Here is a 14,495-nt window from a genome sequence, read left to right as displayed (position 1 = left end):
TATATCTCTTTAGTATCGGTTGTGAATAAATAGTTGCCACTATTTAAGTTCCAACCCTCGTAAATTGCGACCATAGACTAAAACATATACTTCTCCTGGTATTCGCCGAACTGGAACCCTTCCATCAGACTGCCACAGGGTCTAGCGCGATTCCTCACTCCATATCACTCAAGTCCAGTCACCCTCTGGCCAGAGGCGTCGCTCCTTACTCCATCTCATGCGTCACTTAATACTGACTTCAGTAATGTGTGGCTTATGAAGAGGTGCTCGACCACTGTAGCCCGTTCTTCTTGACTCCCTACGAGCAGTCACTGTGCTGGCTGCAATTCTGGTGGCAGTTTGGAACTGACGAACGATTCCTTCCGCTGACTGCATGCGATGTTTTACAAGCACCCTTCGCGTCGCCCGACGGACCCTGTCTGTCAGTGTATGAGATCTGTCCGGTCTTGGTTTGTCTGAGGCTGTTCTGTCGCATTTTCGCTTCGGAACCACATAATCAACAGTCCATTTGGGTAAGTGTTGTAACGTCTCTGAGGGATTTGTTGCTCAGGTGTGGTCCAGTGACTAGTCCACGTTCGGAGTCACTGACATTTCCTGATCGTCCCCCACTGTGCTGTCACTGCCTCTCTACTGACAACACAACACTGCGCGCCTCCTTTTAAGATGGCGGCCCGCCTCTTGTAACTGGTAATCATCAATTCCGCATTACATAGAAGTATTTTAATTGCTGATTGCACAGTCTGAATTCACGCGTGTCATCGTCCTTAGCTGCATTTCCGTTCTCGTAGCAGACACTGTCACGGCTACACAGCACGTAGTTAGCAGAATTCGTGCCTGTTTCCAAATTTGTGGAAACATAATAGATCGCCGAAACGATAATACATCGAAAGTTGATGCCTTTTATCGTTCTAATTCTTCACAGACCAGGGTACTCATTCTTACATGCATCTTCCTACGTGTGCAGTATGAACAAAGCCTGCAATGTTTTTCAAAAAAAAGTGAAACCGTATATTGTATTAGTGTTCCTGATATGTATTAGACATTACGTCGTCTACAAGAGAATCTTAACAGAAAGAAACGCACATTAAAGAGGTAATTACAAAGTAACACTGGTACAATACAGAATTCTATGCTTTTTGTATCTTAAGAACGATAATGGAACTTTGAAACGTAAAAGACCCCGATGGTTAGTCGTCTTAGCGTAATTACGTAAAACTGGCATGTAGCGTCATTCAAATTGCTTGTATTTACTGTGTTTAAAAAGAGATTTATGTTATGTAAATTATTTACCACTCGTATTTGCACTGACTGAATGAATTGAGAACGTAGACTTGCGTCGTGCGACATCTGAAAATCGGCTGGCTCCCGCGTTCCATTTCTCACCACAAACGAAAGCTCGAAACGAATAAGTTGGAGGTGTAAGGGGCAGACCCGGGCATGGAATGCACACTACTAAACCACTGTCCCAGTTCATGGTTCATGGTTCATGATTTACGCACCCAGTAGCAAGTTGCCTGTCCAGCGGCTAGGGACAGCTAAAATTTTGTTCTTAGTATTTCATATATTTATTGACCGAATTTAAAATGCTGTCGTGATATACTCAGGAAGATGTTTCATTTAACGTTAAAGGTTTAGGACAAGAAGACAGTTATTACTGAGAGAAACTGTTTATATGCTGTAAGGTTTTGTAGTTTACGACGAACCGATAGCTGAGAGTGAATACAACCTGTGTTTAGGAATGAGATCGTTTAGCGATTTGCAACAAACGCCCTAACACATTATTGCAAACCTACACGAAACTTTTCATCGCAAACAGCTTGCACAAAATGACGGAAGAAATTTTTCCGCTTACCCTATTTCCATTGTTCACGCAGTAAATCTGCAGGATCAGTCATAAAGTTTTAATTTATTACTTCTTTGCTACCGACTCTATTCGCAAGACAGTTTGCAGATACTATCAACATATTGCACTGAACGAGCCTGCAAAGTTATATCACAGTATGACACACAGTCCAGAGGATGCGACTCTTCATTCATTGGAGTCGTATTATTTAAGGCATCGGGGGCGGAGTGTTACTGGTGGAAGTAGTAATCGGCACGCCAAGAGAAGTGGTACGCAGTCAAAGGCCTAAGGTGTGACTGGATTTGAAACACTGTTAAGGAAACAGCGCCGAGAAATAATATCACAATGGAAGCCACATAGCTGAGCGTTTTCGAAGCGTACAGTAGCAGCGTGCGTTGATCTGCCGCTTTAATTCATCTGCTGACCGCGGTTCCCTGGCACGTCATATTGAGGATTTACTAGTATGCCGTGTATCGCCGTGGACGTGAAGATTGCTTCTGGATGATGCAGTGTAGCTGAGGTACTGTATTCGGCCCGTATTCTGTTCATTCGTCTGCAACGCGCCGCTTACGGATGACCGATTTATTTCTTGTGGGAGTTGAATTACGTATGCCACGGCAGAGTGGTTTTGAGAGGGCTATTATTAACGAACAAGAATAAAGTTCTGTTTTCCTTATTGTAAGAGCGGGTCGCGTGTGGATGTTGATACTAACTATCATTCACAAACTAGCTTCGTGCCCTGTCACAGTTTATGGTGACGCCTGCGTTCATGCGTTGTGCGTCACCGGTGTCTAATACTGCCCTTTGTGATCCAAACCTACAAAAAGGAAGGGGAAGGAACCGTTACTCATATTTGTTTTTGTATACTAGCATATACTAAGGTGTGGATCGTTACGTCTCTGTGGAATCCTGTTCCTGACTGTTTGGAGTATGTTAATATAATGTGCCTGGAAGGTATTTGTTCCTCACGTACTGTGTTGGTTCAGTTTAAAGTCAAAATATGCCTCTTGTAGCTTCCAGATACGTATCATGTCTTATCTGTTTTTGTAAAGGGTGTCCCATTTATCTTGACCACCCTAAATAACTGTTTGTCCAGACGCAAATTACAAAATGTTTCAATCAGTCAGCATGATTGCCTTCGTTGTAGCTTTGTTTTTTACATAGATATGAACAACGGTATGACTTTTTTAAACGGCACCATGTATTTTTTATTCGATATTTCATTTCCTCTTCTGGAGACCTATTCAAAAATGTATCACAGTGTACCATGCACTGAAACACAACGTTATTAATTACATAACACAACATTGACTTTGAGCTCGGGATCACAAACTCGTCCACTTGCTAGAGTTGTCAGAAAAGAAATGAAAACAAAGTAAAAACATAAAAAAACTGACTTTGACTCTCCTGTACCATTGTCCAGGAGCAGAACATTCAAAGGTGCTCAAAGTGGAGACCCTGGTGCACTCGTTGAATAATGTAATTACTTACTGCTTCCAGTGTTGCCTGCTGAAGAGAGTTACAAGCAAGCACGATACTTTCCTGCATGTCCTCTGGAGTTGTAGGAATATCGCGGTAGACAACGTCTTTAATGCATCCCCAAAGAGAAAAGTCCAGAGGATTTAAATCAGGTGACCTATCAAGCCAAGTAACTGTTCCTCCTCGACCAATCTGTCAGGATACCTTCGGTTCAGAACACGACGTGCACGCAAGGCATTGTGTGCTGGACATCCATCGTGTTGATACCACATAAGCTTTCTGGTTCTTAGCGGCACTTCATCCAGAAGAGGAGGAAGAATTCGTCTGAGGAAGTTGGCATACGGTGTTCCGTTTAGACTGCCATTGATGAAATAAGGGCCAATAATTGTAGTACCACGCAACTCACACCAGACGTTAACTCTCCATTGACGCTGATGTGCCACCTGTCTAAGCCATCTTGGGTTGTCGCTGGACCAATAACGCATGTTCCTTGTATTTACCTCTCCTTTGTTCGAGAAGGAACATTCATCGGTAAACAGAACATTGGAGTAGAAGTTCAGGTTGGCGAGGATTTGCTGCTGTGCCCACTGACAGAACTGTACACGATTCTGGAAATCATTCCCACGCAATTCTTGATGTAGGTGTACATGGTAAGGATGGAACCGGTGAAGTGTAAGAATACGATGTACACTAGTTTTAGGAATGCCAATCTCGTGTTCAAGCTGTCGTGTGCTCACATGTGGATTCATAGCAACGGAAGCGAGAACAATAACTTCGGCAGCTTCGTCTGTGCGAGTGGTACGACGATTGCGTTGACGTGAGTTGAAACTTCCCGTTCCTTGAAGCCTCGCAACAAGACGGGAAAACATCCGTCGGGAAGGTGGTTCTTCTTGCCAGGATATCGCTCTCCGTACAGTTCCGCTGCCTGCGTAGCATTTCCCTACCTTCAACAACAACAATAATAAAAGAAACGGTATGTCGATGGAGTTTGTAGGAAGAACAGCCTTTATTGTATGCCTACTCTACACAACAGTATTTAAAATGACTAAACTACCGTACTAAATGTACCTGTACATAGGAAAACAGTATTGCAATTACTGTTCTGCTACCTTACATTCCCCATAGATAGAGTAGCATTTCCACCTTCTCTTCGTTGGTGTACATTCTACTCTCACAACTTTTCAACTGACGATGGTTGACGGAATGACGGGTGTGCATTATACTTACGTTTACATTTGTCCCCTGTCAACGTCAGCACGTGGATGTGTTCCATTACCCCGAAAACGTGCACTAAGCCATGGGAGCGTCAGGGTCAATGTTGAGTTATGTAATTAATAGCGTTGTGTTTCAGTGAATGCTACACTATGATACATTTTTGAATAGGTCTTTAGGAGAGGAAATGAATTACCGAATAAAAGATACAGGGTGGCATTTAAGAAAGTCATACCTATGTTAATACACTCCTGGAAATTGAAATAAGAACACCGTGAATTCATTGTCCCAGGAAGGGGAAACTTTATTGACACATTCCTGGGGTCAGATACATCACATGATCACACTGACAGAACCACAGGCACATAGACGCAGGCAACAGAGCATGCACAATGTCGGCACTAGTACAGTGTATATCCACCTTTCGCAGCAATGCAGGCTGCTATTCTCCCATGGAGACGATCGTAGAGATGCTGGATGTAGTCCTGTGGAACGGCTTGCCATGCCATTTCCACCTGGCGCCTCAGTTGGACCAGCGTTCGTGCTGGACGTGCAGACCGCGTGAGACGACGCTTCATGCAGTCCCCAACATGCTCAATGGGGGACAGATCCGGAGATCTTGCTGGCCAGGGTAGTTGACTTACACCTTCTAGAGCACGTTGGGTGGCACGGAATACATGCGGACGTGCATTGTCCTGTTGGAACAGCAAGTTCCCTTGCCGGTCTAGGAATGGTAGAACGATGGGTTCGATGACGGTTTGGATGTACCGTGCACTATTCAGTGTCCCCTCGACGATCACCAGTGGTGTACGGCCAGTGTAGGAGATCGCTCCCCACACCATGATGCCGGGTGTTGGCCCTGTGTGCCTCGGTCGTATGCAGTCCTGATTGTGGCGCTCACCTGCACGGCGCCAAACACGCATACGACCATCATTGGCACCAAGGCAGAAGCGACTCTCGTCGCTGAAGACGACACGTCTCCATTCGTCCCTCCATTCACGCCTGTCGCGACACCACTGGAGGCGGGCTGCACGATGTTGGGGCGTGAGCGGAAGACGGCCTAACGGTGTGCGGGACCGTAGCCCAGCTTCATGGAGACGGTTGCGAATGGTCCTCGCCGATACCCCAGGAGCAACAGTGTCCCTAATTTGCTGGGAAGTGGCGGTGCGGTCCCCTACGGCACTGCGTAGGATCCTACGGTCTTGGTGTGCATCCGTGCGTCGCTGCGGTCCGGTCCCAGGTCGACGGGCACGTGCACCTTCCGCCGACCACTGGCGACAACATCGATGTACTGTGGAGACCTCACGTCCCACGTGTTGAGCAATTCGGCGGTACGTCCACCCGGCCACCCGTATGCCCACTATACGCCCTCGCTCAAAGTCCGTCAACTGCACATACGGTTCACGTCCACGCTGTCGCGGCATGCTACCAGTGTTAAAGACTGCGATGGATCTCCGTATGCCACGGCAAACTGGCTGACACTGACGGCGGCGGTGCACAAATGCTGCGCAGCTAGCGCCATTCGACGGCCAACACCGCGGTTCCTGGTGTGTCCGCTGTGCCGTGCGTGTGATCATTGCTTGTACAGTCCTCTCGCAGTGTCCGGAGCAAGTATGGTGGGTCTGACACACCGGTGTCAATGTGTTCTTTTTTCCATTTCCAGGAGTGTATTTTTGTAAAAAGCAAAGCTACAACGAAGGGAATCATGCTGATTGATGTCCCCCTGACGGTTGAGGAACATTTGCTTGAAACATTTGGTAATTTGCACCTGGACAAACAGTTATTTAAGGTGGTCAAGAGAAATGGGACATCCTGTATATCGCTGTACTGGACACGAAGAAGTATAGTGGTTAATAGTTTCTTTATATGTTATATGTATTCTGTGGCGTGTGGCCTGATATTCTTACTTGTATAGTTTTTTGGGGGTAATTATTGATAAAACGGGCGATGGAGCTCCAATCAATATTTTGCGGGTACTGAAGTAAATGTTACTGAGATTATTAAGGAAATCCCTCGTCCTGATTTCATATACGAGAAGAGTCATATGTTGTCTCTGATGGCTTGTGTAATAAAATTGATTTTGACTTACGTGACTGAATTCAATCGCATGCTACATTCGCACTCCTGTCCGATGTGTCTATTAACGCGCTTCACTGGTTACCGCCACTGACGCGTTCAAAGAAGTCATCTAGGAACTTTCATGTATGTTTGCGTGCTGTATCACTGTCATGTAACACAGCTCGGTGAAACTTGGACCATACGTAGAAAGAACTGCTACAATGTACTGCAGAAGTTAATCGAAAGAAATACGCAAAGAGACGAACAAGAATGGCCCTTTTATTCAAAGACAGTAACTGCACTCAACTCGCTGCTAGTCGTAATGGTCTCCTGGACATTACAGAAGGCGGGATATGGTTCTTAATAGGATGTGTGGTCAGCACGGACGATAATCCGCGCTCTACAGTGTGGTCCCATCCTGGCCACGACGTTGGTAAGGAGTTCTTGCAGCAGGGCGCTACAGTCCTCCACGAACGCGGCAGAGAGCTATTGCCTAGTCGTTGGTACATGTGGATGCGATGTAGTACGTCTACTCAACGCACCCCACTCGTGCTCCATGGCATTCACCTCGAGGAAACGGGCTGGCCAGTCCATTTTACGAAAATCCTCGCGTTCCGAGAGTTCCTCCACCAGCGCTGTTCGATGGGGTCAGGAATTTCGCCCATAAAACAGGGACGAATGCACGTGTGAAAAGACGCACGTGGAGAATGAGTACTGCGTCACAACAACGTAGACCGATGAGTGCACCGTGCTGTAAGATTTGGAGGTCAACACACGCGTGCAACATCACGTCTACCCACACCATTACACCTGGACAACCTAAACGACAGTGTTCGGCAATGCTGGACGTACCATCATATGGCGAGAGATGGGAACACGTGACGAAGCCGGGAACACGATCGTTGTGGTGGTCCAGTTGTTACGGTGTGCTGTCGCATATTGTTGCCTGGGCGTACTGACCCCCAAATTCTTGAACACGAACACTCACCTACGGACGTCACAGTCACGCTGTACTCCTTCGCAGTGACGACCGAGTCGAAGAGAGCAGGCGGGGGAGTTCCTGCACCGAGAGGATTTTCGGCGAATGGACTCGCCTGCCCATTATCCGACTTAAACTCAATCGAACACGTGGGGGATGCGTTGAGCGGACGTACTACACTACTGGCCATTAAAATTGCTACACCAAGAAGAAATGCAAATGATACACGGGTATTCATTGGACAAATATATTAGACTGGAACTGACATGTGATTACATTTTGCCGGCCGCTGTGGCCGAGTGGTTCTAGGCGCTTCAGTCCGGAACCGCGCGACTGCTACGGTCGCAGGTTCGAATCCTGCCTCGGGAATGGATGTGTGTGATGTCCTTAGGTTAGTTAGGTTTAAGTAGTTCTAAGTTCTAGGGGACTGATGACCTCAGATGTTAAGTCCCATAGTGCTCAGAGCCATTTGAACCATTTGATTACATTTTCACGCAATTTGGGTGCATAGAGCCAGAGAAATCAGTACCCAGAACCACCTCTGGCCGTGATAACGGCCTTGATACGCCTGGGCATTGAGTCAAACAGAGCTTGGATGGCGTGTACAGGTACAGCTGCCCATGCAGCTTCAACACGATTACACATTTCATCAAGAGTAGTGACTGGCGTATTGTGACGAGCCAGTTACTCGGCCACCACTGACCAGACTTTTTCAGTTGGTAAGAGATCTGGGGAATATGCTGGCCGGGGCAGCAAGCGAACATTTTCTGTATCGAGAAAGGCCCATACAGGACCTCCAACATGCGGTCGCGCATTATCCTGCTGAAATGTAGGGTTTCGCAGGGATCGAATGAAGGGAAGAGCGACGGGTAGTAACACCCCATGCCATCACGCCGGATGATACGACGGTATGGCGATGACAAATACACGCTTCCAATGTGCTTTCACCGCTTTGTCGCCACACACGGATACGACCATCATGATGCTGTAAACAGAACCTGGATTCATCTGAAAAAATGACGTTTTGCCATTCGTGCACCCAGGTTCGTCTTTGAGTACACCATCTGTGATGCAGCTACAAGGGTAACCGCAGCCATGGTCTCCGAGCTGATAGTCCATGCTACTGCAAGCGTCGTCGAACTGTTCCTGCAGATGGTTGTTGTCTTGCAAACGTCCCCATCTGTTGACTCAGGGATCGAGACGTGGCAGCACGATCCGTTACAGCCATGCGGATAAGATGCCTCTCATCTAGACTGCTAGTGATACGAGGCCTTTGGGATCCAGGACGGCGTACCGTATTACCCTCCTGAAGCCGCCGATTCCATATTCTGCTAACAGTCATCGGATCTCGACCAACGCGAGCAGCAATGTCGCGATACGATAAACCACAATCGAGATAGCCTGCAATCCGACCTTTACCGAAGTCGGAAACGTGATGGTACGCATTTCTCCTCCTTACACGAGGCATCACATCAACGTTTCACCAGGCAACGCCGGTCAACCGCTGTTTGTGTACGAAAAATCAGTTGGAAACTTTCCTCATGTCAGCACGTTGTAGGTGTCGCCACCGGCGCCAACCTCGTGTGTATGTTCTGAGAAGCTAATCATTTGCATATCACAGCATTTTCTTCCTGTCGGTTGAATTTCGCGTCTGTAGCACGTCATCTTCGTGGTGTAGCAGTTTTAAATGCCAGGAGTGTGCTCCCTGCCGCCGTTGGATTATCAACTGCAGCAGCAAGTCGTATACCCATAGCTTACTTATTTATTACATAGTTTAATTCTTAATTTCTTTGCGTGTTTTTGGGTACTTGCATTGTTTAATTCATAAATTTCGGGGGTATTATAGTATTTGAGAGTTGTAGCATCGCGCCTTAGTACCTGAATAGTAGATTCTTATTTAAATTGCGTGTGAGTTTTGTATAGGAGGTGTAATTTCGATGTTTAGTTACTATATTCGTAAATTCAGGCAGATTGTAGCGCAGTCATTAGGCATTTGTACAGGTTAGTTAATACATTCTTTGCGTGTTTCCCTTGCGTTATCTAGGCACGGACTCGTGTTTCGGTAACTGTTGTCCAACATCGATTAGAACGGACAGGGACTGTGATTGCTGTGTTCGGATGAGGGCTGAGTTGGCTTCCCTTCGCTCACAGCTGCAAGCGGCGCTGACTTCGGTCGCGCAGCTTGAGGCTGTTGTCAATGGGCACCACTGTGGGGAGCCGGACTTGGGTATCACGGGGATGTCAACCTCGTCCCGTCTGTCCCCAGATCGGTCTGCCGCTGTGGTTGCCCCGGTTGCTGCCCGCAGTGCGGCTGAGCCCTCGCCTGTGGTTGATTGGGAGGTCGTTCCAAGGCGTGGCAGGCAGCGAAAGACGTCCCCAGAGGCTGATCAGAAAGCCTCCCCGGTGCGTCTGACAAACAGCTTTCAGGCACTGTCTCTGGCTGAGCCAGATGCAGCTGCCTGCCCTGTTTCAGAGGATGATTCTCAGCCTTCAAGGTCCGGTCAATCACAGAGGGTGGGCTTATTGGTAATTGGGAGCTCCAATGTTAGGCGCGTAATGGGGCCCCTTAGGGATATGGCGGCTAAGGAGGGAAAGAAATCCAGTGTGCACTCTGTGTGCTTTCCGGGTGGAGTCATTCCTGAGGTGGAAAGGGTCCTTCCGGATGCCATGAAGAGCACACGGTGCAGCCAACTGCAGGTGGTGGCACATGTCGGCACTAATCACGTGTGTCGCTTTGGATCTGAGGAAATTCTCTCTGGATTCCAGCGGCTATCTGGTTTGGTAAAGGCTGCCGGTCTTGCTTACGAGATGAAGGCAGAGCTCACCATCTGGAGCATCGTTGACAGAACCGACTGCGGAGTTTTGGTGCAGAGCCGGGTGGAGGGTCTGAATCAGGCTCAGACGGTTTTGCGACCGTGTTGGCTGCAGATTCCTTGACTTGCGCCATACGGTGGTGGGGTTTCGGGTTCCGCTGAATAGGTCAGGAGTTCACTACACTCAGCTGGCGGCTACACGGGTAGCGGAGGCTGTGTGGCGTGGACTGGGCGGTTTTTTAGGTTAGAAGGCCTCGGGAAAGTACGGGGTGGACTGCAATTTCAAAGGGTGCACGGCAAATACAGCACGTGCTTGGATCAAGGAACAGTCGGAATTGCAGTTGTAAATTGTTGTAGTTGTGCTGGGAAAGTCCCTGAGCTTCAAGCGCTAATAGAAAGCACAGAAGCTGAAATCGTTATAGGTACAGAAAGCTGGCTAAAGCCTGAAATAAGTTCTGCAGAAATTTTTACGAAGTCTCAGACGGTGTTCAGGAAAGATAGATTAGGCAGAATTGGTGGTGGAGTGTTTGTGTCTGTCAGTAGTGGTTTATCTTGTAGTGAAGTCGAAGTAGATACTCCGTGCGAATTGGTATGGGTGGAGGTTATACTTAACAGCCGAACTAAGTTAATAACTGGCTCCTTCTACCGACTCCCAGACTCCGATGATATAGTTGCTGAACAGTTCAGAGAAAATTTGAGTCTCGTAACAAATAAATACCTCACTCATACGGTTATAGTTGGTGGGGACTTCAACCTTCCCTCGATATGTTGGCAAAAATACTTGTTCAAAACCGGTGGTAGGCAGAAAACATCTTCCGAGATTGTCCTAAATGCTTTCTCCGAAAATTATTTCGAGCAGTTAGTCGACGAACACACGCGAATTGTAAATGGTTGCGAAAACACACTTGACCTCTTACCCACAAACAACCCAGAGCTGATAGAGAGCATCATGACTGATACAGGGATTAGTGATCACAAGGTCGTTGTAGCTAGGCTCAATACCGTTTCTTCCAAATCCACCGGAAACAAACGCAAAATAATTTTATTTAAAAAAGCGGATAAAGTGTCACTAGAAGCCTTCCTAAGAGACATTCTCCATTCCTTCCGAACTGACTATGCAAATGTAGACGAGATGTAGCACAAATTCAAAGATATAGTAGCAACAGCAATTGAGAGATTCATACCTCATAAATTGGTAAGAGATGGAACTGATCCCCCGTGGTACACGCAACAGGTCCGAACTCTGTTACAGAGGCAACGGAAAAAGCATGCGAAGTTCAGAAGAACGCGAAATCCCGAAGATTGGCTAAAATTTACAGACGCGCGAAATTTGGCACGGACTTCAATGCGAGATGCCTTTAATAGGTTCCACAACGAAACATTGTCTCGAAATTTGGTAGAAAATCCGAAGAAATTCTGGTCGTATGTAAAGTACACAAGCGGCGCAGTCAATACCTTCGCTGCGCAGTGCCGATGGTACTGTTACCGACGACTGTGCCGCTAAAGCGGAGTTATTGAACGCAGTTTTCCGAAATTCCTTCACCAGGGAAGACGAATGGAATATTCCAGAATTTGAAACACGAACAGCTGCCACCATGAGTTTCTTAGAAGTAGATACCTTAGGGGTTGCGAAGCAACTCAAATCGCTTGATACAGGCAAGTCTTCAGGTCCAGATTGTATACCGATTAGGTTCCCTTCAGATTACGCTGATACAATAGCTCCCTACTTAGCAATCATATACAACCGCTCGCTCACCGATAGATCTGTACCTACAGATTGGAAAATTGCGCAGGTCGCACCAGTGTTTAAGAAGGGTAGTAGGCGTAATCCATCGAACTACAGACCTATATCATTGACGTCGGTTTGCAGTAGGGTTTTGGATCATATACTGTATTCAAACATTATGAATCACGATTTATTGATACGTAATCAGCATGGTTTCAGAAAACATCGTTCTTGTGCAACGCAGCTAGCTCTTTATTCGCACAAAGTAATGGCCGCTATCGACAGGGGATCTGAAGTTGATTCCGTATTTCTAGATTTACGGAAAGCTTTTGACACCGTTCCTCACAAGCGACTTCGTGATTTCCTGTCAGGAAGGTCGCAGTTCGTAGTAATAGAAGGCAAATCATCAAGTAAAACTGAAGTGATATCAGGTGTTCCGCAGGGAAGCGTCCTGGGACCTCTGCTGTTCCTGATCTATATAAATGACCTGGGTGACAATCTGAGCAGTTCTCTTAGGTTGTTCGCAGATGATGTAGTAATTTACCGTCTAGTAAGGTCATCCGAAGACCAGTATCAGTTGCAAAGCGATTTAGAAAAGATTGCTGTATGGTGTGGCAGGTGGCAGTTGACGCTAAATAACGAAAAGTGTGAGGTGATCCACAGGAGTTCCAAAAGAAATCCGTTGGAATTCGATTACTCGATAAATAGTACAATTCTCAAGGCTGTCAATTCAACTATGTACCTGGGTGTAAAAATTACGAACAACTTCAGTTGGAAAGACCACATAGATAATATTGCGGGGAAGGCGAGCAAAGGTTGCATTTCATTGGCAGGACACTTAGAAGATGCATCAAGTCCACTAAAGAGACAGCTTACACTACACTCGTTCGTCCTCTGTTAGAATATTGCTGCGCGGTGTGGGATCCTTACCAGGTGGGATTGGCGGAGGACATCGAAAGGGTGCAAAAAAGGGCAGCTCGTTTTGTATTATCAAGTAATAGGGGAGAAAGTGTGGCAGATATGATAAGCGAATTGGGATGGAAGTCATTAAAGCAAAGATGTTTTTCGTCGCGGCGAGATCTATTTACGAAATTTCAGTCACCAACTTTCTCTTCTGAATGTGAAAATATTTTGTTGAGCCCAACCTACATAGGTAGGAATGATCATCAAAATAAAATAAGAGAAATCAGAGCTCGAACAGAAAGGGTTAGGTGTTCGTTTTTCCCGCGCGCTGTTCGGGAGTGGAATGGTAGAGATATAGTATGATTGTGGTTCGATGAACCCTCTGGCAAGCACTTAAATGTGAATTGCAGAGTAGTCATGTAGATGTAGATGTAGTGTACATCGCTTCCACATGCTCCAACGACCATGTACAAGCTGCTGGAGGAATGGAGCGCCCTACCACAAGAACTGCTTACGAATCTTTGTCAGCAGCAGGGGAGCACGTTTCAGAGCTTGCATTGTCGTCCGTGGTGATCACAAACCCTAATAAGCACCGTGTCCAACGTTTTGTAATGTTCAGCAGACGATCGTAAAATGCATTGACTTGAGTGAAATTGTTGTCTTTGAACAAAAGAGTCATTTCTGTTCGTTGCATTGCGTATTTCTTTCAGTTGCTTTCTGAGTTGTACTGTAGCAGCTCTTTATATGTATGGTCCAAGTTTCATTGTTACTTGGCAGAAACACATCAAAAATGATTCAAATGGCTCTGAGCACTGTGGGACTTAACATCTGAGTCAGTCCACTAGAACTTAGAACTACTTAAACCTAACTAACCTAAGGACATCACACAAATGCATGCCCGGCAGGATTCGAACCTGCAACCGTAGCGGTCGCGCCGTTCCAGACTGAAGCGCCTTGAACTTCTCGGCCACCCCCGGCCGGTCAGAAACACATCATTCGAGAGTTGGTTTAGTTGTGAAGTGTTGCACACAAGTGTGTTTAGAACTGTTACGAGTCCAGGACAGTAGGTGTACCGCATAAGGCTTTCGCAGAACGCGCCACATCACACGTACAAATCGGGACATCTCGCTAAAATCGAGACACCTGGCAGGCACTCACCACAGGGCGTCGACTGGTGCGAACGCCTGCTGCCAGAGGCCCCGGCCGTGCGCGCAGACCGCCGCCGCCTGCAGCAGCGCCACAGCCGCCACCAGAGATGCTGGTCCTCGCGTCGCCGCCATCGCAGTGGCGCGCCCCACGCCGCCAGCGTCCGGAGACCAGAGGATTACCCACCGGCGGGCAGCAGCTGCGCGTCTGCGGCCGCAGACTGCCTCGCGTAATCCGCTCACACCTTCGACTCGTTGACACACTCAGCCAGGGTCATCTGTTTTGTCCACGTGCGACGCAACTCCAAAGCATAATTTACGAGGTTTGTTCAATAAA

At 47.2% G+C, this 14,495-nt stretch overlaps 1 protein-coding gene across 1 annotated transcript in view; it reads right to left on the bottom strand.

Moving 5' to 3' along the window:
• Window positions 1-14,293, bottom strand: part of LOC126413283 (uncharacterized) — a 155,817-nt gene extending 141,524 nt beyond the window's left edge. Inside the window, exon 1 of the mRNA XM_050083183.1 lies at window positions 14,172-14,293. Within this exon, the coding sequence (XP_049939140.1) occupies window positions 14,172-14,293 (122 nt within the window). The remainder of the gene's footprint in view (window positions 1-14,171) is intronic.
• Window positions 14,294-14,495: the final 202 nt, after the last annotated feature.

Source organism: Schistocerca serialis, chromosome 7, assembly GCF_023864345.2.
Source record: "Schistocerca serialis cubense isolate TAMUIC-IGC-003099 chromosome 7, iqSchSeri2.2, whole genome shotgun sequence".
In the NCBI taxonomy this organism is placed as follows: Eukaryota; Metazoa; Arthropoda; class Insecta; order Orthoptera; family Acrididae; genus Schistocerca; species Schistocerca serialis.
Note: the sequence above shows the minus strand (reverse complement) of the source record. Positions and strands in the feature narration are given on the sequence as shown.